We start from the raw sequence: 24723 nt of genomic DNA on the forward strand, positions 1-24723 counted from the left end.
GACAAAAGTGAGACCCTACCTCAAAAAAGAAAGAAAAGAAAAGAAAGAGAAAGAAAGAAAATAAAAAATCATAGTTTGCAATAGCATTATGTCTTTAAAAACAAAACCATGTGCATACCTTAATTTTAAAATATTTTGTTGCTAAAAAATGCTAAGGATCATTTGAACCTTCAGCAAGTTATAATCTTTTTGCTGATGGAGGGACTTGTGTCGATCCTGATGGTTGCTGACTTATCAGAGTGGTGGTTGCTGAAGGGTGGAGTCATTGTGTCAATTTCTTAAAATAAGACAATAATATTTGCTGCATTGGTTGATTTTTCCTTTCACAAAAGATTTCTCTGTAGCATGCATTGCTGCTTGACAGCATTTTATCTACAGTAGAACTTGCAAAAACAATATCCACTACCAACAGAACGGATAAACACACTGTAGTATTTCCATATAAAGAAATACTAATCCAGCAGGAAAATTAACCAAGGCTAACCAAATTGATCAGCATGGATGAATCACAAAAATTTAACATTAAGTAAAAAAAAAAAAAAAAAAAAAAAAGAAGTTACAAAAGAACACACACATTATGAGTCTCTAGTATGATTCTATTCATAAAAAGGTCAAAAACAGGTAAAATTGAGTAACAGATTATTTAGGGCAGGGGTCAGCAAACTATAACCCTCAGGCCAAATCTAGCCTTTGGCCTATTTTTGTAATTAAAGTTTTATTGGAAGACAGCCATGCCCATTCATTTACATATTGGTCTATGGCTGTTTTCTGGCTACAAAAGAGTCAAATATCTGCAGCAGAGACTGTACAACCTGAATACAAAACTTTTTTTAAAAATTACTCTCTGGCCCTTAAAGAAAAAGTTTGCCAACTTCTGGTTTAGCAATATATACACATGTGGCAAAACTATACAGAAAAGCAAGGGAATGCTTAATACACTCTTAATAGAGAGCGGTGATCTCTTGAGGAGTGGATGGGAGAGCATCTAACTAGGGAAAGGCCCATTGAAGGACTTCTGAAGTATTAATGAAAGATGTACTTCCACTGGGTGGTGGATACATATGGGTTTGCTTTATTATTAGACATTGAATGGTGCCTATTAATACAAACGGTTAAAAACAAAGTCTACAAACCCATAACAAAGTTGTCAGGGAGGATAATCTTCAGAGTGGGCAGAGGCTTATGAAAACAGCAGGGAGTACCCTTCCCGCCCATGGAGACACTTGGAAAACTGTGTTAGGGTGGCTGGACCTGTGGGTTCTGGCGTCAGAGGAGATGCGAGACTTGAGTAAACTGAGGGATGAGAAGTGAAGGGGTCATCAGGTGGAGAGTGTCATCTAGTGGAAGAGAAGAAGAGGCCCAGGGCAGAAGGCTGACTTAAGGAACAGCAGGTGAAGGAGCTGGCAGTACACCTGCCACAGGTGGCCAGGAACCAAGGAAGAATGAAGCCCTGGGAGCCAAGGGTGAGTGTGTGAAGGATGAGGGCACAGTTGAGTGTACAATGTAGCAGAATGACTCAGCAGAATGAGAACTGTTCCCCCCTGGAGAGAGGGGAGAATAGATCTGGGGGAGGGAACCAAAGCCCAGAAGGGAGAAGGGGCTGCGCACCCCAGGCATAAGCTTCATATGGGCTCCCATCTCTGTGTACACCTTCCTCTTGTGTGAGTCATCTCTGAAACTTTCACAGAAAAAGAAGCCACCCTAGTAAAAGATCCAGTCCTGCAGATCAGTGGGACCAAGTTGTCACAAAATGCACAAAACACACGTAATCAAGGGCTACTTGGAAGTAGCAAAATGCTAAGCTCCTCCTGTCTCTAGTCTCACCTGCTCTAGATTTCAGAGGAAGTTGCTCATGAAACAGGCAGGGGGAGACAGGCCCATCGGATTCCCTTTATGAAAAGTCTTTCCCAAATCCAGGGAGATTAAGTTGGATGAACCTGGGAGTTTTCCACAAGAGGCTGGGGCTGAGACATGTCATCTGCTCCAAGAGTAGTTATTAACAGGTGCTTCCCTGTCTCTACTAAAAATACAAAAAAAATTAGCCGGCTGTGGTGGTAGGCGCCTGTAGTTCCAGCTACTCGGGAGGCTGAGGCAAGAGAATGGCGTGAATCCAGGAGGCGGAGATTGCAGTGAGCCGAGATCACGCCACTGCACTCCAGCCTGGGTGACAGAGTGAGACTCCGTCTCAAAAACAAACAAACAAACAAAAAAACTAATCACAGACAGCGAAGAAAAGAAAAGCTGAAAACCTACTGTGTGCTCGGAACCTTCCTAATGCTTGCTCCCTTAACAGAAGGTGCTCTATATTTATTCAAAGGAGTGAATTCTAATGATGGGTGGACGAGCAGAGCCTGAATGTGCTCCTGAAAGTAATTTTACATTCCTAAAAGAAAATACCAAACAAGTCAGAGTTTTAGAAGCTGATATCCTCTGAACCATCACCATCAGGCAGCACTCACAACACAGCAGGTGCAGCTAAATATTTGTAGAAGGGATGACCTCTAAGGTCTCTTCCAATACAGGTTTCTATGATCCTATAAATAACTGAGAACCAAGGGCAGCAGAGTCATCCAGAGCTCCCAGGAGAAGCACCTGCTTCAGGCAAGTCTTGTCCACAGGCAGGCAGTTTCTCATAAGGATGGCAGTGATTAACTCAGTCTGGAAAGAGTGCCAACAACACAATGAAATCAAGTGCTGTGATGGCTCAATTAACCAATGCTCTGAAAATGGAGTTTCTTTATAATGGAGCTGGCTGTTCTGCCTAAAAACTCACCATAAATCACATGCCTATTGGCATGTGCCACATGGTTCATAGCAGTGCTCTGAGAAGCCAGGAGTGGGGAGATGCCCTCATGTGGCTCCCATCTGTCCAGTGTCTATAAACAGGGACAACCCAAGGTTTGGATTCTTGGGTCCCCCCTTGGCGGTGACCCTGCCCCTGTCTGCTGTCCTTCTGTGGACACAGTATACCTGCCACAGGCCTGGAGAGAAGGTGGCCAGACTTGACCTCATCATCCACTCATTCCCCCACCCACTTCCATGGCGTTGCCCACCCTGGCTTGGTGCTGGGACTCCAACAATGAGCCAGGCATGGTTGCCATCCTCAAAGAGCTCACAGTCTCCTGGCAGCCCCAACACTGACGTGGATCCACATCATCCCCTAGAGCTTGGGCAATGCTGAGGCAACACACTGAAGTTTTCCCACCCACTCACGTCTTTAAACAGCTGGAACTGACACATGAAATATTGTCCCAGGGAAGAAGGAAATGTCTTTCTGTTTTAAGAATTAAGAACAGATCTGAATACAGATCTTCCTATCATGAGTAGCACCAGCTGCTTCCAGAGGGAGGAGAGGCTGTCCATACATCCCTCCCCAGCTGGAGCGTGACACATGCTTGGACAGGGCAGACGAGCTGGCTATGCCTGGCATGGAATGACAGCTGCTAAAGCTGCTGGCCACAGCTTTCCTTCTCAAGGAGCCTGTGCTCTCTGGCTGCCCAGTTTACACAGAAGCTGAATCTTATGTGGCCTTTGCTCAGAATGACCTCTGAGTCCATTCTACACCAGCCACTTCTTACAGAAACACATCTACTCCTCCACTGGGGAGGAGTGGAGGAGGCTTCCCCTTCCAGCCCACAACAGCCTCCTGCTTTGAGAGGGACAGATGGCCCAGAAGTACCACTCAGAGGCTCAAAGTAATAAACTTGATGTGGCCCAGCCAACAGAGAGAGGCAGGACTCAGGCACTAGACCTGCCCAAGGTCACAGAGGTGCAGTGTGGGGAAAAGAAAGAAAGATCAGACTGTTACTGTGTCTATATACAAAGAAGTAGACATAAGAGACTCCATTTTGTTCTGTATTTGAGATGCTGTTAATCTGTGACCCTACCCCCAACCTTGTCCTTGCAAGAGACATGTGCTGTGGTGACTCAAGGTTTAAATGATTTTGGGCTGTGCAGGGGTGCTTTGTTAAACAAGTGCCTGAAGGCAGCTTGCTGGTTAAAAATCATCACCATTCTCTTAATCTCAAGTACCCAGGGACACGTACACTGCCAAAGGTCGCAGGGATCTCTGCCTAGGAAAGCTAGGTATTGTCCAAGGTTTCTCCCCATGTGATAGTCTGAAATATGGCCTCGTGGGAAGGGAAAGACCTAATCATCCCCCAGCCTGACACCCGTGAAGGGTCTGTGCTGAGGAGGACTAGTATAAGAGGAAAGAAGGCCTCTTGGCCTTTGAGATAGAGGTTGAGATAGAGAAAAGCATCTGTCTCCTGCCCGTCCCTGGGCAATGGAACATCTCGGTGTAAAACCTGATTGCATGTTCTGTTTACTGAGAAAGGAGAAAACCGCCTTAGGGCGAAAGGTGGGACTTGCTAGTGCAATGCTGTTCTTTATGCACTAAAAAGGTTTATGGAGATGTTTGCATATGCATATCAAGGCACAGCACTTTTCCTTAAACTTATGTCACAGAGATCTTTATTCATATGTCTTACTGCTGACCTTCTCCCTACGATAATCCTATTATCCTGCTACTTCCCTTTTTCTAAGATGGTAAAGATAATTATCAATAAATACTAAGGGAACTCAGAGACCGGTGCAGGCGTGGGTCCTCTGTATGCTGAGCACCGGTCCCCTGGGCCCACTTTTTCTTTCTCTATACTTTTGTCTCTGTGTCTCATTTCTTTTCTCAAGTCTCTCGTTCCACCTAACGAGAAATGCCCACAGGTGTGGAGGGGCAGGCCACCCCTTCAGTGCAGCCCATGAGCTAAGACACAGCCCCAAAAGTTAAACGCATCTGACCACCTGTCATCACGGTTCAGACCAACATTTGGGATCAAAGGCCTAAAACCAAGTGGGCTGACCCAGTGTGGTAGAACACAATGAGGAGGACACCAGGAAGTGTCCAAACTCCCCCAGCCCAGGAGCATCCATGCCTATGTGGTCTGCCTGAGGCTCCATAGCATGCATGAGGCCTGGGACGTGCGGCTGGGCAGGGAGCAGGGCTCCAGGCTTGGGTAGCCAGTGAACATGGAACCAGAACAGATGCTCAGAAATAAGAACAGAAGGGGAACCAAGCTGAGTGAACAGAGATGGGGGTAAGGGTGGGCAAGGGCAACAGACAAGAGCCCATAAGAAAACACTGGCATCAGCACAGATGCCCAGCAGTCAGCTGGATACACTGCACCTGATTCCAATCTGCAGACAGGAGGCGATCCATCTGGAGTATTCGGGCAGGATCGAGACTGGGCTCAGGGAGATGAGGACCTTAGTAATGGGTGGGGAAGGGGCAAGCCACAGGGGACCAGACAGTAGCAACAGTTGCTACCACTCTAGGGTTTTCTCTCCATGCCCACCCGACTTGTGGAGCAGCTGAAGGCACAGGGTCTGATCCAGACCTGGGATGCTGGGTTTACAGGTTGCTGCCTGCCAGGTCGAGAGAGGGCCCAGCAGGGCTGAGTTTACATTGGGACCACTTTCCAGTGCAGTGTGGTCAGGTTCTCCAGATGCGATATGTGCTCCCATCCCCAATCCCTGAGTGCCAAAGATAGTAATTAAACAGCTGAGGTCCATCCCTACTCCCCACTTCCTGGGGCCTTCCGTTCCCTCATGGGATGCTTCCTTTTGCAGAACGAGGCTCTGTCATGGATCTCTGGTGCCACAGCACTAAGGCAGGAACACCAGGTGGCGGCAGGGCATGGTGGCTCACACCTGTAATCCCAGCACTTCCGGAGGCCCAGAGATGGATCACTTGAGGCCAGGAGTTTCAGACCAGCCTGGCCAACATGGCAAAACCCATCTCTACTAAAAATATATAAATTATCCAGGCATGGTGGTGGGCACCTGTAATCTCACCTACTTGGGTGGCTGAGGTGGGAGAATCGCTTGATCCCAGGAGGTGGAGGCTGCAGTGAGCTGAGATTGTGCCACTGCACTCCAGCCTAGGTGACAGAGTGACACCCTGTCTCAAAAACAAACAAATAAACAAAAACAAACAAAACAAAGCGCACACACACACACACACAAACAGGTGGCTGGGCACCACAGAATGGGTAGTCCAAGATCCTCCAACTAGCTCTGAGTTCCAGCGGCATCCCATGGCCTAGGTTTTGGATTCCCAGCCTGTAAGTGAGTCTATAGCTTGATGGCTCTCCCACACTGAGCCTAGACTAGTGCTGTGCCGCAGCCAGGGGCTTAGCCCACCCTCCCACACCCATCTGATTTCTCATAACTCATATTTGGCTCGGACTCCACCACATTGTCACAGCCTTCAGGAACTGCACAGCCATAACGACACAGTGGCCGACACTTTGACAAATTACTAAAAGCTCAGCTAATAGGACTAAAGCACTTGTTCTAAGAAAGTCGTTTTATCTATATTTAAGCCCAATATATCCTTGGATAACTCAACTGACAAAGGTACAAGCCCATCGAAGGATGGCAGATGAACTGACAGAATCTGTAGATAAAAGAAAGCAGGTCAGCTTGATTCACCACCGCTGCCAGAACACCCTGGAAAGAGTCCAGGCGATTGCAGCGCAGAAGCACAGAGAAGTGGTAATTACAACTGTGGCATCACTATGTCTCTCAGAAGGAAAAAAAATAAAGGCACCTTTCAGATGTTCCCCCATCAAACACGAGGTGCCTACCTACTATGTGCCAGGCACTAGCACACTTCCTTACTGTTCACCAGATCCTGGGATTTGCTATCATCCTACTATCATTCTGCTTGCTTAGGCAGAAAGACCAGTGCCTTCATCTCTGAAGTGGAGGGAGATAACACACTACCTGCCTGATATGTGTCAGGAAACTCTCTTCTACCAACCAGGAGACGCCTGCTCCAACCCGACAAACCAGGAACTGGTGTGCAAATAACTGGGCATAGGCCCCAGTCTACCAAGCCTCCCCAGAGGCGTGAACCTGGGCCAGGTCAGGTCATTACCTCTCCTTAGACCTCAGCTGTAAAATGAGGACTTCCAGGGTCCATTCCTGAGGAGGAGGAAGGGCTGTGGCAACTGAAAGGGAGAGCAAGAGGATCCCAGGGTCAAGCCACCTTTATCTGCAGTTGCCAAGGTGCAGAGAAAGGGCGCAAAGCAGTCACTTAAAGAACATGGGCTGAAGTGCCCTGATCTCCTGAAGAGATCAGGAGGCACCAGCAGGCTCTCATGTCTTCCCTGGGAGAGCTTCCCCATGCCTTCTGCTTGTGGAGTGCACAGAAAAGCCTCCATCCAGGGCCTGTTCTATTGCTCAGCCCCCAACTCCCCTGCTTCCTGTTGCATAGGAAGGCTGATCTAGAGGCAGAAGTCAGACTAGACTGCAGGTGGGAGATGAGGCAGCTACTGCAAGGGTCCAGGCGAGACTGTGATAGGACAAGAATTATGGTCTTTAAAACAGCAGGCACGAGTGGGTGACACTTCAAAGGCAGATTCACTTGACAAACTTAAAGAGGAAGGACTCTGTGTTTCGCTTTATTAGCCCGAATGATTGGGGAATAAAAATGGAGAGGTGGTTTAGAGGACAAATAGGGGAATTCAGCTTTAGATACACTGAATTCCAGGTGGCAGCAGATAATCCATGTAAAAACTGTACAGCAGGATGAAGACAGAAAGACCATAAACCAGCAGGTCTATATTTTTTAAAAAAAGACTTGGTGATACTTCTGCTGGTATCCCTTCTTAATTCTGTTCCTATGATAATGTGGCAAAAATATCATGGGAGAGAGAATAACAAAAATATATATGTATTTCAAGAAATACTCCAAAACCACCTAATAAAGTTCAACTCCTATGCCTAATAACACCAAAACCTGACTAGATAGAATACCCAATGCTCGCAAGGGTGCAATAACAGACACTCTCATACAGGCTGGAAGAACAAAGCCTTCTGGAAAACAACTTGACAATATGCATCAAGAGCCATAAAGCGTTAATATCTTGCCCTATAATATTACTTCTAGGAATCTATCCTAAGGACTATTCAAAAGAAAGCAATGGTATGTGATGAACAATTGAGGATATTTGGTACATGAAGATGCTCATTATCCATAATAGCAAAACATTGGAAGCCACTTAAATATCCAACCACAGGGGGAAAATTAAGAGCATTATAGGCCGCCGGTGAAATTATTATACAGGCATTAAAATGTTAGTTATGAAGACAGTGGTAACAGAGAAATCTTTTTCTTTCCCATTTACCATAAGTTTAAATGAAAAAAGAACAGAATATGTTATACAGACATTATAACAATAACTTCTGTGTTAAGATGGCAGGATTCTGGGTGAATCTTGGATGAAAAATAAGCCACTGAGAGTGTTAAAGTCAGTTGAGGGGGTGGTACCTTGGCTCCGTCCACACTGATGATCCGATAGCTGTTCCTTGTGACATCATAGAAGTAGGAAACGGTGACCGCCTGCTTGCTCGCAGGCATCCAGTTCTTCTTGGTGTTGGGGTCAATCTGGAAGACATGCGCTCGGGTGGTGAAGATGGGCTGTTCTCTGCAACAGGAGAGTGGGCGTGTGAGTTGAGAGAACATGACTTAATGTATAATTTATGATTTCTAGGCCACCTACTGCCCCAAAAGATTTTAAATAGCTTATAGGGAAACATACATATGCATGAAGACAATTAAAATAAAAGCAAAGAGAGAAGAAAAAAAGAGACACCAGTGAGTAGTTTTTGCAAACCACATTCCACTTAGCTGTTATCCCCTGAGATTGCAGGGCAATTGGTGTAATGAACAATTTGCTTAAAAGGCAACTCCTTGTTCAGTGTTTTTGAGTCCCTGTCAAGTGTCCTATACTTTTTCTGACATCCTGTTGTCATTTTTAGGATTTTGGAACCAATTCATTTTTTAGAATTTTGCAACAAATTTTGGGGGATTCTGCAACAATTTTAGGATTTTCCAATCCATTTGCAGCTTAATGTTATATTTCTATTAAGTACTTCTCAAATTTGCAGTAACTTATGAATGATATAATTTTATCTTTTTTTTTTTTTTGATATGGAGTCTCGCTCTGTTGCCCAGGTTGGCGTGCAGTGATGTGATCTCGGCTCACTGCAGTCTCTGCCTCCTGGGTTCAAGCAATTCTCCTGCTTCAGCCTCCTGAGTAGCTGGGATTACAGGCATGCACCACTGTGCTCAGCTAATTTTTGTATTTATAGTAGAGACGGGGTTTCACTATGTTGGCTGGGCTGGTCTTGAACTCCTGACCTGATGATCTGCCTGCCTCCGCCTCCCAAAGTGCTGGGTTATAGGTGTGAGCCACTGTGCCTGGGTCTCTTTTTTTTTTTTAAGGAGACAGTGTCTCACTGCTGCCCAGGCTGGAGTGTAGTGATGCAGTCATAGATCACTGCAGCCTGGATCTCCGAGGCTCAAGCGATTCTCCTGCCTCAGTCTCCCAAGTAGCTAGGAGTATAGGCATGTGACACCACACTTGGCTAATTTTGCAGGGAGGTGGTGGGTAGAGACAGGGTCTCTCTGTGTTGCCCAGACTAGTCTTAAACTCCTGATCTCAAGTGATCCTCCCACCTTGGCCTCTCAAAGTGCTGAGAGGGCATGAGCCACTGCACCTGGTAATATGATAGAATTATTTTGTGTCTCTGTATCTCTTCAGTCTAATTCTGGAACCATTCACCAACCTGACCAAACCTTTGAATTTTATGTTTCCAACTCATAAACCTTTCGAGTTTTATGTAGAATTCATCAAATCCATCCCTTCTGCTATTCTTGCCTCTATATTGTTGCTTTTTCACTCCACATGCCTAAAGCACTTTATGTGATTCACCAGATTTACATATTACCTATGTTTCTTTCTGTTGAGTGGGGAATTAGATTTTGACAATAAGTATTTAGAAATAAGGCAGATGAATAAAAATTGTAATGGATTTTACTGCAATTCATATTTTAAGCTATCTACTTCACAAAGTAATGCAAAATGACAGACTTATCACAAAATATGTTTAATTTTGAAGAAAGTATCTTTACACAAACTCTCAAAAATCCTTTAAGTGTTCAAAATAAGATACGACTAGAAAAAAAGCTATCAACATGTAAAAATAGTCCCATTGTTGCGGATCATGAGGTCAGGAAATCGAGACCATCCTGGCTAACACGGTGAAACCCCATCTCTACTAAAAATACAAAAAATTAGCCGTGCGTGGTGGTGGGCGCCTGTAGTCCCAGCTACTCGGGAGGCTGAGGCAGAAGAATGGCGTGAACCTGGGAGGCACAGCTTGCAGTGAGCCAAGATTGTGCCACTGCACTCCAGCCTGGGCGACAGAGCGAGACTCTGTCTCAAAAAAAAAAAAAAAAAAAAAAAAAAATCCCATTGTTTATAAAATGCTACAGATTTAATAAGTACTTATTACAGACACAAAATTAAATTAAAAGGTAACTTACACAATTTTTAAAATCTTTACAATGTCAAAAGAGATAACATAAAAGAGACATAGACAAGAAGATAAAACAAACAAAAAATAAAACAAAGGGAAAAGAGAATTTTAAGTGTTCTGGTCTCTAGATGAAATAATTTTAGGCGAAGCAGTCTTTGAATCCATCCTGACTGTAGAATACTCATTATTAAAATTTTAAGAATGCTCTTGAGAAACTTTTCCTAGAAAACCAATTTGCCACTTGAGCTTCATATAAGGGCTACTGAGTAACACCAGCAGCCTCAACCATCAACTGTGGTTTTGAAGAAAAGCAGCCATCTTCTTTACGCCTGTTTCTCCACGGGCATGCTATTAATGCTGCTTCAGTGCAGCTGTTCACAGAGGCCAGCATTCCAGAACAGAGGCTAGCAGCATTCCTTGCTTCCCGAAACTTCCCTTCCAGGTCCCCTGGAGCAGGACAAGTGCCTCTGGGGCTGTGGATTACTAGGGCATTTTTATTCCCTCAACAGAGAGCAAGTTCACCCACACACTTAATGCTAAACCAACACCGTGACAGCTGTTAGAAACAAAAGGAAGATTCTCACTGTAATTTCCTGGATCTGTTGTCAAGAGAGGCCAGCCGATGGGGAGTGTGTGCATATCAATGCAAGCCCTCATATTCCGTCCACGTGATATGATCCAGTCTGCCACCTGGATCACCCAGCTGTGCCACTCTCAGCCCAGCACCATATTTTGCTAGTCATCTAAGTACAACACCATAAAGGAAAACACTTCCTCACACAGTATTCTCTTGCATATGTGAAAGGAAGGAGCGATTTAAAGGGCAGTAACTACAGAACATTTTTTGAAGAATCAAATTATGCTACAATATCTGCCTCATTGTCAGAGCACTAAATGGGCTGGGCTGGGGGCCCATGGGTTAGAGAAGAGCCTTCCTGGGAAGGGACCCAGATTTTCAGATCTTCCCTCCTATTCCCTACACCAGAAAAGAGGGATTGGGTCTGGGTTTTGGCATGCTTAGACACGTGTTTCCTAAATCTCCACGACAGGAATTAGCTGGTACACTTACTAAAAATACTTGTTCCCAGGCCCCATCCTAGCCCTCTTGAACCTGGCTCTCCAAGGAAGGACCCAGGGGGCTCCACTTTTAAGAACTCTAGGTGATTTTTATTTTCAAGGAAGCTAGGGAGACATTCACATTAGATATAATCAGATGATCTAAAAAAGAAAAAATAAAGAAGTGGCCCCTAGAGCCAGCATCTCTACTCCAGAATGACACTGGTGACTGAATGACAGAGGAAGACTCCAGAAAGTTCTCCCACAGCTGTGGAGGGGGCTGGAGGTGGGGCAACAGGGGGACCAAGAACAGGGTCTCTGGATGCAAAGGATGGGGGCAAGGGAACAGGCAGAGCTGTTCTGGTCAGGAAGGAGGGTGGAGATGAGTGTGGCCTGTTGTGGCCCAGCAGTGGCCTTCCACAAGCACTCTCTGTCCCTGAGGCCTACACGAGGGAGGAAGTGAGGAAAGCAAAGTGGAAAAACGGAGGAGAAGGCACAGGGAGCCGAGAAGATGGCAGAGCTTCCTGACCAGGCACAGGCAAACCAGCCAGCTGTCTGCGAGGCATGATCCGGGTCAAAGTGAGCAGACAAGAGGGGCTCCATCTCCAAATCTGCCTGCTCAGCTCTGTGGATGGACTGAAGTCATGGTGGGCTGCCATCAGAACGCCCAAGTAGAAACGCAAGGATGCTGGCAGAACACAATGGCTCACCTGGCTACACTCTTGGTCACCATGGACAGGCCCTCTGTAGGGCAGGTGGCTGCTCCAGAGTGGGGGGAGGCACAGAGACCTGGGAGGGGTACTGCAGGGCATCCTGGCAGCTCCATTCTGAGGTAGTCACCATGGCAGGAAGCTATGGTCCTCCTGAGGCCAAAGACCTGCATTCCTTATCCTTGAGCCCCTGGGCAAAACAGGGGAGGATTGCACAGCCAGTCTGGCAGGAAACTACCTGCGGCTCTGGGATTTCACAGGAATAACCAAGTCTGGGGGCACTGGGGAGTTCTATGCTATTCTTCTACAATCCAAAATGTCTGACGATATTTTAAGAAAAGGCAAAAAAGGAAGGCAAGGAGAAGAAAAGCTCGTAACTGACCTTACCAATGACTGCTTACCATTCTGCTAGGCTTGCTCTCCACTTTGAAACTGCAACAATCCTACAGGGAAGGGGCTGAACAGGTGGGGAAACAGGAACTCAGAGAGGCCAGGTAACCTGACTTGGGTAACACAGTACATGACAGGTCTGAGATTTGATGTTTTTTGTTGTTGTTGTTTGTTTTGTTTTTTGTGTTTTTGTTTTGTTTTTTCAGATGGAGTCTTGCTCTGTCGCCCAGGCTGGAGTGAAGTGGCATGATCTTGGTTCACTGCAACCTCCACCTCCTGGGTTCAAGCAATTCTCTGCCTCAGCCTCCCAAGTAGCTGGGATTACAGGCACCCGCCACCACGCCTGGCTAATTTTTGTATTTTTAGTAGAGACGGGGTTTCACCATCTTGGCCAGGCTGGTCTTGAACTCCTGACCTCGTGATCCACCTGCCTCGGCCTCCCAAAGTGTTGGGATTACAGGCGTGAGCCACTGCACCTGGCAATTTGATGTCATTTCTAAGTGACATGGAAACCCTCCCTCTTAACCATTATGTTACTCTTTCTTCCTACAATAATAGCTGTCTGTAGTAGGCAGCTTCGGATGTGGCTCCCGGTGACCTCCACTCCTAGTGTTCACGCCCTTATGGAATCCCTTCCTCTTGAGTGTGGGCTAGACCTGCAACTTGCAAAGGTGATGGGACGTCATTTGTGTAATTAAGTCACATAGGATTATGACATCTATCTCCTACCAGGCTCTCTCAATAAATTACCTTGTTGGTTTTGATGAAGCAAGCTGCCATATTAGGGAGATCCACCTTACAAGGAATTGAGGAAAGACTCCAGCCAACTGCCAGACAGGAACTGAGGCCCTTAGTCCAACTCCCTTGGAGGAATGGAAATTCAGCCAACGACCACATGAGCTTGGAAGCAGATCGTTCCACAAGTGAGCCTTCAGATGAGACTCTAGCCCTGGTCAACACCTTGATTACAGCCTTGCAAGAGCCCCTGAAGCAAAGGGCCCAACTAAGCTATACTGGACTCCAGACACACAGAAATGTGTTTTGTTTTAAGATGCTATGTATGTGACAGTTTATTACGTAGCAATAGAAGAGACATTGTCCTTCACAGAAAGTTTACTATACACCAAGCAAATCGTACATATTCTCATTTAATCCTCCCAACAGGGCTGTAAGTGGGCAGTGCTATCCACACAGAAAATCAAGAGTCACAGGATCACTTCAGGCAAACTGAACAAATCTTAACACCTCTATGGGCAAAATCCAAATACAAACCTCACCACAAAATTCAGAAAAGCAGACCCTGACTTTGAAAGAGTATTCTGCTTCACCTGAGAAAGCAAAAGAGCTAGAAGTAGGACATAGAAGTCATTTCCTCCTGTGTGCAAATCAATATAAATAGAAAGATTTAAGAGAATCAGAACTTTCCAACCTGCATTTCCTTCCCAGCAGGGAAAAGCGGAAGAGAATGTATCAGAGGACAGAAATTACCTTCATATCCAAATTTATTCTCCTTCCTTTGATGTTCAATGTTCAGAGAGTAAATTTCAAATATACTCCCATTCCTTCTTCAGTGCTTTAAATAGAAAGCAGATGTTTCCGGATGGCAAAACACTTTAGACAGACAATATAACTTACCATTCCTTGCATAGTTTCTTTGGAGCTGAATAAACACCAATTGCTGTTCATTGAACACATTCTGGAACCTGACAGTAATTGTTCCCAAGAATAATTAGACACTCTGTGCAACATATGTATGTTTGGAATATGAAACCACTCAGCAAAGAGACCACTCCTGCTTTGAACAATTTCTGGCTCCGGGTGAAATAATTCTGCAAAGAATTGGCATGACTACTTTTTGCAAAGAAAAAAGAGGGAGAGAGAAATGATGTTTTAACTTATCATAATTCTTCACTTGCAATGCTTAGCTCCACATTTTTTTCTGACATAAACCTACAAAATCCAAAAATTCTTATTTTTCCTACTTCTATTTGATTTGAATTAAAACCAACCCTTCAGACATTATTTTACAGTATTACAAAGTCTCATAAGGTGCCCTAATTAGTTTTTGTCTTGAGTCTTAAACCCCTCCAAACACCATCTACTACACCAACCGACAGGTCTTCCTCTAGTCCAGATGGGTCATGCTCTGCCTGCCCAGATGTAAAGGCTTCCCTGGCTCTGTCCCCAACAGGACCAGCTCCCAGTGCTTTGCATGAATTATAGGCTGGCCCCTGACAAACCCGGCCCTGCCCTCTCACCAGAAGGGCTTCTGCTGCTTTCCTTCTAGAACTTCTGAATCATCTGTACTTTCACACATCCCAGCCAATGCATATGCCCATCACTGGACCCAACACATCCTCCCTTGACTATCCCTTCATGTACTGTCATAGTATCTTGTGAAGTCTGATTTGTGCTCTGAAGACACAGGCCATTGACTGCTCACCCATCACAAGGGATTGGAAGCATGGGCTCATCTGACCACTGACCCACACTCTACGTGGTCAACAGGCTACAACAGCCAGCAGGGCCAAATCCTCAGAACCCAGGACAGAGAACTGAAGGAAAAAGGAAATGTGGACAGAAATGTTTTTCTTGCACATCCTCCCATGCAAAGAATCTAACTTATAAGCATATTGGAGTTCTACTTTTATACAAAATCCACATAGCAACGTTATTGTTATTTGCAGATAATAGAATTGCACATAGAGAACACCCAAGAAAATCAACTGAAAGAGTATAGTAATTAAAATTAAGTAAAGTGGCTGGGCGCGGTGGCTCAAGCCTGTAATCCCAGCACTTTGGGAGGCCGAGACGGGCGGATCACGAGGTCACAAGATCAAGACCATCCTAGCTAACATGGTGAAACCCCGTCTCTACTAAAAAAATACAAAAAACTAGCCGGGCGAGGTGGCGGGCGCCTGTAGTCCCAGCTGCTCCGGAGGCTGAGGCAGGAGAATGGCGTGAACCTGGGAGGCGGAGCTTGCAGTGAGCTGAGATCCGGCCACTGCACTCCAGCCTGGGTGCCAGAGCGAGACTTCGTCTCAAAAAAAAAAAAAAAAAAAAAAAAAAATTAAGTGACGTGGCTAGGTATAAAATTACTAATAAAAAAAAATCAGTAGCCTTCCTAAATACACAAACAACCAGATAAAAAATATAATAGATTGTCTGGCTGGGCAAGGTGGTTCATGCCTGTAATCCCAGCACTTTGAGAGGCCAAGGTGGGCGGATTACTTGGGGTCAGGAGTTCGAGACCATCCTGGCCAACATGGCAAAACATGTCTCTACTAAAAATATAAAAATTAGCTCAGTGTGGTGGTGGGCACCTGTAATCCCAGCTACTTGGGAGGCTGAGGCAGGAGAATCGCTTGAACCAGGGAGGCGGTGGTTGCAGGGAGCTGAGATTATGCAACTGCACTTCAAGCCTGGGTAACACAATAGGTGAGACTCCGTCACAAAATAAAAAATATATAATAATAGATTTCCTAAAATCCCATTTACAGTAGCAACCAAAAGGATATAACTTCTTGGAATCTATTTACGAAGCATGCAAGATCTATGTTTAGAAAATAAAAGTAAGCCAGGTACAATGGTGTGCCCCTATAGTCCCAGCCACACAGGAGGCTGAGGCAGCAGTATGGCTTGAGACCAGGCTCTAGTACACACTATGATTGGGCCTGTGAATTTCCAATGTATTCCAGCCTGGGCAACATAGCAAGACCAATATTTTTAAGAAGTCAAATAAATAAATACGGTAAGAACAAAAACTTCTGAGGCACACAGAAGAAAAGTTTAATAAGACATATTCTTAAATGGGAAAGCCAAAACAAAGCTGTCAATTATCCCTAAATACATAAATCTAACATAATAAAAATAGTAGTATTATTTTTAGAACTAGACAGGGTTATTCATATGGAAAACTATGTGAGGACAGCCAAAATATTCTGAAAATGAAAAGCAATGAAGAGTTTTAGCCATCTCAGATATTGAAATATATTATTATAAAGTTATAGCAAACAAGGCAGAAGGTCTTAGTAAATAGATAAATAATGGAAGAGCATAGAGTCCAGAAATAGAAGCTCAAAGAATTCAGTGCATGACACAGGCAGTATTGATCATTAGTGGAGACATAGAAATCCTGTTACAACAATGCACAGCTACCTAGGAAGAGTCTGCATCTGCTGGACCTTAGCCAGATGTCTGTCTCCTTGCCTGGTCTGAGCCCCTTCAAGGAGGTCACAGCTGCCCCATTCTATTAAAGTTATTTTCTTCCTGTCCCCAAACTGACCAATTAACAAACCTTACAAATTAGTGATCTGATAGAAGAAATACTTGTCACAAATCCTCCTAGTCCTCTGACTAGGGATTCCCTTTTTGGGTTACATTTACACCAGGGAATGGATGAGGCAAGTGCCCCTGATGAGTACCGACAGGTTTTATTAATGACACTACCTTATTTCCTAGAGTGTCTGACAGTTTTTAAGGAGCTTTGAACACACATTCTCCTATTGGTCCTCCTGAGATGTGGGTTTGACAAAGTTCTGGGGCTGGTTCACAGCTAAAGGCTGCCCCAGAGGAGCCATCAGATCCATTCCCATGTGCTTTGGAAAAGGGTCCCAATTCTCCAAAAGGGCTGGATGGGCCCAGGACAGTGGGTGAGGACCTGGACAGCCAGGAGGGAGACAGGTAGAGTTGTGGAGAACCAAAGCTGAGATGGAAAGCAAATATGGGCATGGGGGTGTGGAGGGGGAGGTAAAGCTTCTCTGAGGATGCAGGATAGGTAAACATTATGGCGGTGGGGATGAGTGATGTGAAGGGGAAGTCTAGGACAGGGACAGAAGAGAAAATAAAACAAAACTCACTAGCAACATAGCGATGCCATCTTATATTCAAACAGCACCCCTGCACAGAAACCCCTCTCCCACCTCCATACATATACATCTCCCTCCACCTCAGCCCAGAGCCCAGCAAATCTGCTAGGTTTAGCAGATGAGGGAGGAAACAGCTATTCAGGCACCAGAAGTGCACTCAGAGATCAGCAAGGGCCACTGTGTGGCACAGGAAGCAGGTGGCAGGAGACGAGGTCTCAGGGAGGGCCAAAGCCAGATAACCATGGAGCCTGAGCCTCAGGCTAAGGAAATAAGTTTTTATCTTGGGACCAGCATCTCCCTAATGTGCTCTGTGGAGCTATTTTCTCTTCCAAATACATTCCAAAAAACATATATGTAGGAAAAACATTAAAAAGCATTTGGATAGTCATTCTCATAATTATGTGCTATCACCTTCAAGAAGTGTTCTCAAGCCAAGACTGCCAGGAAATAGCTTGGGGGCTGCATAATACACAGGTATCTTCCTGTGAGCCACAACATAGGTGTATTCTTGCACTGACAAACTGGTCACTGCATGGATGGTTACTTTCTATCCACAGTATGTTGTCTACAGAAGGAATCATCTCAGGATTTCAACGTATATTTGTTTCTGTAGATGGTATGGTTAACATTTATACTATAAAAATTCATCCCACTTTAATCTATCATGAACAAAGGAAGTTTTAAACAAAAAGCAGAGTTTATGATTCACGTATGAACCCCACAAGCCAAGATCTGGAAAACATCCAAGTGATTCCTTTTTTGTTTGTTTTTTTTGAGACCGAGTCTCTCTCTGCCACCTAGGCTGGAGTGCAGTGGTGCAATCTCAGCTCACTGCAACCTCTGCCTCCCGGGTTCAAGAGATTCTCCTGCCTCAGCTTCCTGAGTAGCTGTGACTACAGGCACCTGCCACTACACCTGGCTAATTTTTGTATTTTCAGTAGAGACAGGGTTTCACCATATTGGCCAGGCTGATTTCGAACTCCTGACCTTGTGATCCGCCCGCCTCGGCCTCCCAAAGTTCTGGGATTACAGACATGAGCCACTGTGCCCAGCCAATATCCTAGTGATTTCTAAAAAACCAGGTGGTGTGCTGCCCAAGTCACAAGGATTAATGATTTCTGAGACAGTTTTTAATTCAAGAGAGCACAAAATCTTGCCGAAGGAACAGTTTGTGTTCTTCCTTTTGCTATAACACATCTGTGTGCAAAGATTTTCATATTACACTGTAATGAAACAAATTATGGAAGACGTCATGCCATACCTGATATGAGGGTATTACTTGGAAACATTATTCTTAATATTGATTAGATACGGTTTTTTTTAAAGGACTGGTAAAATAATGTTTTCAATTTTAAATACTGAGGGCTTTTATATTCATCTACAATAAAAATGAAATTAGATGTCTACTTATATACTTTGTTCTTAAGCTGAAAATAATTTTGTTTTATTCTGTTACAAAGCATTCACCTACAAATGTGAATAATCTCACAGCAATTAATTCATCTGTGAGACCATATCTTGCTGTCCACTTCACCTAAGAGTCTCTTGTATTTTATGATCGGTTGATCTTCCACTAGTGTTTCAAAATGGGTACATTATTCCATAGTAAAATAAATTTAGAAAATGCTGAGCAAAGGAGTGGCACAATCAGCACTACAATTTAGAGTGATCACTGTGGCACTTCTATTGAAGACGGGCTGAAGGGGGAAGAGACCGGAAGCTATTACTGAGGCACTTCGCAATCACCCAGGCACCAGGAGATGGAGGCCTGGCCTAGAGTGGTAGGGACGAATGGAAGGGAGTGGGTTCCTGAGATTTCAAAATGGCGTCGGGACAATTTCCAGTTTCCAGTCCCGCACGTGAAGAGCTTGGAAGTCGCCACTTCATTTTAACAAGTAAAAGGCCGGGCACCGTGGCTCACGCCTGTAATCCCAGCACTTTGGGAGACCAAGGCAGGCGGATCACCTGACGTCGGAAGTTTGAGACCAGTCTGACAAACATGGAGAAACCCCATCTCTACTAAAAATACAAAAAAATTAGCCGGGCCTGGTGATGCATATTTGTAATCCCAGCTACTCAGGAGGCTGAGGCAGGAGAATCGCTTGAACTCGGGAGGTAGAGAGGTTGCACTGAGCTGAGATTGTGCCCCGAGATTGCACCATTGCACTCCAGCCTGGGCAACAAGAGCGAAACTCCGTCTAAACACACACACACACACACACACACACACACACACACACACACACCCCCCAAGTAAAAAGCTGAACAAGGCTGGGCGCAGTGGCTCACGCCTTGTAATCCCAGCACTTTGGGAGGCCAAGGCGGGCAGATCAGTTGAGGCCAGGAGTTCGAGATCAGGCTGACCAACACGGTGAAACACCGTTTCTACTAAAAATAGAAAAAGTAGCCAGGCGTGGTGGCCCGCACCTGTAATCTCAGCTACTCGGGAGGCTGAGGTGGGAGGATTGCTTGGGCCTGGGAGGTGGAGGCTGCAGTGAGCCGAGATCACACCACTGTACTCCAGCCTGGGCAATAGAGTGAGACTGGCTCAAAACAAAAAACACACGGAAAAATCAACACCTCTTCTTCGCTCTGTCACAGAAGTGGGGTCACAGGGCAAACCACTGCCCCCAAAATTGGAGAGACAAGCAGGTACAGAGAATCACAACTTACCATAGCAGAAAGCCATTAGCAGAGACCCCTGTGGAAACAAGTGCCAGGGCAGGAAAACCTGAACTATAATTGGGGAATTGCTGAAGGCTCAGTGTGGGTAGGTCTCAAGAGTTAAAAACTCCAGAGGGACCCAATCATAGGGGTGGGGGGAGGGGCCTGCCCACTGTCTTGAGTTTTACTTCCAGGAGTTTTACCAGGTTTTCACACCGAGCATCAGAGAAAAATCCCCTCATGCTTCAGGCAGGGGGAGGGGAATGCAGCCATTTTAAAATACACCAGAGCACCTGTTCTTCCTAACAAGCCCTGCCCTCAGGAGAAACTAATTTACCAGGGCCCAATCAGCTGGGGTACTATCAGTGCCCAACTAAGCTGGAGGAAGGGAAATACCCAACTCCAGCCCGCTTCAACCATCCTGTCCTACCTAAGCGGAGAGAAAAAAATTGAGAAGCATTGGTGAAGTTCACAGTCCAGGGGCACAGGCTCACCTAAAGACTGAGACATAGTCATAGGGCTGTGGAATGCTTCCCCTCCCCCGGATCCTACCACCACATTACTAAAGGCTTATTTATGCAGTTCACTTCACACAGGACAGCATATCTACCTTTCACCAAAAAATTACAAAGCACACCAAAAGTTAAAAATAAATAAATAGTTTGAAGAGACTGAACAAGTATGAGAACTGGAGTCGTAATATGGCAGGCATGTTGGAATTATTGGCCCAGGAATTTTTTAAATGATGATTAATATGCTAAGGGCTTTGATGGAAAAAGTAGACAGCATGCCAGAACAGATGAATAATGTAAGGAGATGGAAATTCTAAGAAAGAATCAAACAGAAATACTACAGATTAACAACACTGTAACAGAATAAAGAGTGCCTTTGATGCATTCATTAGTAGACAGTACGGGGCTAAGGAAAGAATCTCAGTCTTCAAGGCAGCCCTTATTAAACTGCTTCTGGAAGGCTCAGGGATTAGAAGTTCTGAAACTTTCAAAACTGAAAAGCAATGAGAAAAGACTGAAAACAAAACAAAAAACACCAAAAAACAGAATAGCCAAGAAATGTGGGAAAACTGGAAAAGGTATAACATAGGCATAATAAAAATACTAGAAGGAGAAGAGGGAAAGAAAAATCAGAAGCAACATTTGAAGCAATAATGACTAAGAATTTCCCCCAAATTAATGTCAGACACCAAACCACAGACCCAGGAAGCTCAGAGGACACCACGCAGGATAAATGCCAAAAACTATACCCTAGGCATATCACATTCAAACTTCAGAAAATCAAAAATAAATTTAAAATCTTGAAAAAAGCCAGAGGAAAGAAACACCTTACCTACAAAGGAACAAAGATAAGAATGACATCTAACTTCTTAGAAACCATGCAAGTGAGAAGAATGGAGTAAAATACATAGTGTTAAGAGAAAAAAGCACTCACCAACCTAGAATTTTGTACTCTGAGAAATTATTGTTTAAAAATGAAGGAGAAATAAGGACTCTCAGACATACAAAAATGGATGGAGTTTGTTGCCAATAGACCTGCTTTACAAGAAATGTTAAGTGTTTCAGAAAGAAGGAAAATGAGATAGGACAGAAACTTCAATCTACATAAAGAAAGAACATCAGAGAATGAATAAGTGAAGGTAGCATAAAAACTTTTTTGTTATTCTTAATTGATCTAACAGATAACAGTATGATCAAAATAATAACAATATATGCATATATGTAAATGAAGTGAATAACAGGATGACATAAGCGATGGGATGGAGGAGTTAGGATTATTTTGTTATTATAAATTACTTGTACTACCCATGAAGCAATATAGTGTTATCTGAAAGTGAGCTTGGATTCATTGTAAATGTATACTGCAAACTCTATGGCAGCCAGTAAAAAAGTGAAAAAAAAGAAGTATAATTGATATGCTAAGAAAGGAGAAAAAAATAGAATCATATGAAATGCTCAATTACAAAAGGCAGAAAAAGTGTAGAAGAAAAAATTGGAACAAAGAACATGGGCAACAAATAGAAAACTGTAACAAATAAGACAGATATTAATCCAATGATATCAAATCACCTTAAATGTCAATATACTAAATACACACAAGATAGAGATTGTTAGAGTGGGTTAAAAAATAAGGCCTGACTACAAGAAACCCACTTTTTGTTTTTCTTTTTGAGACAGAGTTTTGCTCTTGTTGCCCAGACTGGAGTGCAATGGTGCAATCTTGGCTCACCGCAACCTCTGCCTCCGGGGTTCAAGTGATTCTCCTGCCTCGGCCTCCCGAGTAGCTGGGATTACAGGCACAGGCTACCATGCCCAGCTAATTTTTGTATTTTTAGTAGAGATGGGGTTTCTCCATGTTGGTCTCAAACTCCTGACCTCAAATGTTCCGCCCACCTTGGCCTCCCAAAGTGCTGGGATTACAGGTGTGAGCCACTGTGCCCGGCCACAAGGAACCCACTTTAAATATAAAGACACATATAGATTAAAAGGATAGAAAAACATACACCATATAACACTAGTCAAAAGACAGCAGGAGTAGCTCTATCACTTTCAGACAGAGCAGACTTAAGAGCAAGGAAAGTTATAAGAGATAAAGAGTCATTACCTAATAATAAAGGGGCCAATACTAAAAGAAGACATAACCTTAATGTGTATGTGCCTAACAGCAAAGTGTCAAAATACATGCCAAAACTAACAGAACTACAAGAAAAAAAATTAGTGAATCCACTATTATAGTTGGAAATATCAACAGCCTTCAGTTAGAAATGGACAGAGCCGAGGCTGGGTGCAGTGGCTCACGCCTGTAATCCCAGCACTTTGGGAGGCCGAGGCGGGTGTATAACTGGAGAGTCGGGAGTTTGAGACCAGGCTGGCCAACATGGTGAAACTCTGTCTCTACTAAAAATACAAAAAACTAGCTGGACACCACCAAGCAGGTGCCTGCAGTCCCAACTACTCAGGAGGGTGAGGCATGAGAATCGCTTGAACCCAGGAGGCAGAGGTTGCAGTGAGCCAAGACTGTGCCACAGCACTCCAGCCTGGGTGACAGAGCAAGACCCTATCTCAAAAAGAAGGAAGGAAGAAAGGAAGAAAGGAAGGGAGGGAGGGAGGAAGGGAAGGAAGGAGGAAGGGAGGGAGGGAGGGGGGAGGGGGGAGGGGGAGGGAGGAATTCGAAGAGGCAGAAAATCCTTCAGTACAGAGTTGAACTCAACATCACGACATCAACTAATAGGGTATAATTGGCACCTACAGACTATTCATCCAACAAGAGTAGATTGCATGTTCTTTTTCAAAGTGACATGAGGCTGGGCACGGTGGCTCACGCCTGTAATCCTAGCACTTTGGGAGGCGGAGACGGGCGGATCATGAGGTCAGGAGATCGAGACCATCCTGGCTAACACAGTGAAACCCCGTCTCTACTAAAAGTATGAAAAAAAATTAGCCAGGCATGGTGGCAGGCTCCTGTAGTCCCGGCTACTCGGGAGGCTGAGGCAGAAGGATGGCGTGAACCCAGGAGGCGGAGCTTGCAGTCAGCTGAGATCACACCACTGCACTCCAGCCTGGGCGACAGAGTGAGACTCTGTCTCAAAAACAAAACAAAACAAAACAAAACAAAAACAAAAAAAAAAAACGAAAGTGACATGAAACATTCAAGATAGACCATATTCTGGGCCATAAAACACACCTCAACAAATTTAGAAGAATAGAAATTATATAATGTCTGTTTTCATACCACAATGGAATTAAACTAGAATTCAATAATAGGAGTGGCTAAAAAGTAGAAACAACTCAAATGTTCATCAACAGATGAATGAATAACAAAATGTGGTATATCCATATAATAGAGTATTATTTGGCAATAAAAAAGAAATAAAGTAGTGATACAGGATATAGATATTATTTGATAATAAAAAAAGAAATAAAGTACTGATACAGGCTATAACAGGGATGAACCTTGAAAACATTGTGCTCAGTGAAAGAAGGCAGTCACAAAAGGCCAGACATTCTATGATTCCATTTATATGAAATGTCTAGAATAGGCAAAAAACCTATGGAGAGAAAGTAGATGAGTGGCTGTCCAAGGATAGGAAGCCAGGGTAGAGGAAATTAGGAGTGACTGCTAATGGATTCTGACTTTCAGGGGGAATAAAAATGTTCTATAAAATTAGATTGTGGTGATGGTTCCAAAGTCTCTGATTATAGTAGAAAAATAAATCAATGAATGTATACTTATGTGAATTGTATATTATGTGAATTATATCTCAATAAAGCTGTATTAAACTTCTAGGAGTCCACTGATTCAGACTGAGCTTCTGCACTCAGTCCCAACAGACTAAACCAAAATGGAGTCACTTATGCTAAAGTTCCAGGTGACCATGCCAAAACTAAGTGGTTTATCTGACCTTTCAAGAAATCAGGACAGAGAATAGCCAAATCCCCACACAGGCCAGTTTTATCAGACATGATAAGGAAGCTCCCTCCACTTTAACCTTTCTAGGGACAGTAACTTTGAAACAACCATCTGCTTTTTGTTGTTTCTTGTTTCTGCTTTCTTCAGCTCTTTTCTGTCCATACATACTCAGTGTCTACATTGCAGGGTGGAATTCTCTGAATCTCTTCTGATTCTGAGGGCTGCCT

At 44.3% G+C, this 24723-nt stretch overlaps 1 protein-coding gene across 5 annotated transcripts in view; it reads right to left on the reverse strand.

Annotated features, from left to right (window-relative positions):
- HOMER2 (homer scaffold protein 2) overlaps positions 1 to 24723 on the reverse strand; it is a 144865-nt gene that overhangs the window by 37781 nt on the left and 82361 nt on the right. For all 5 annotated transcript variants that reach the window (XM_050796175.1, XM_050796174.1, XM_050796178.1 and 2 more), the window contains one exon: positions 8333 to 8489. In XM_050796175.1, the coding sequence (XP_050652132.1) occupies positions 8333 to 8489 (157 nt within the window). The remainder of the gene's footprint in view (positions 1 to 8332; positions 8490 to 24723) is intronic.

The sequence above is a fragment of the Macaca thibetana genome, chromosome 7, assembly GCF_024542745.1.
Source record: "Macaca thibetana thibetana isolate TM-01 chromosome 7, ASM2454274v1, whole genome shotgun sequence".
NCBI lineage: Eukaryota > Metazoa > Chordata > Mammalia > Primates > Cercopithecidae > Macaca > Macaca thibetana.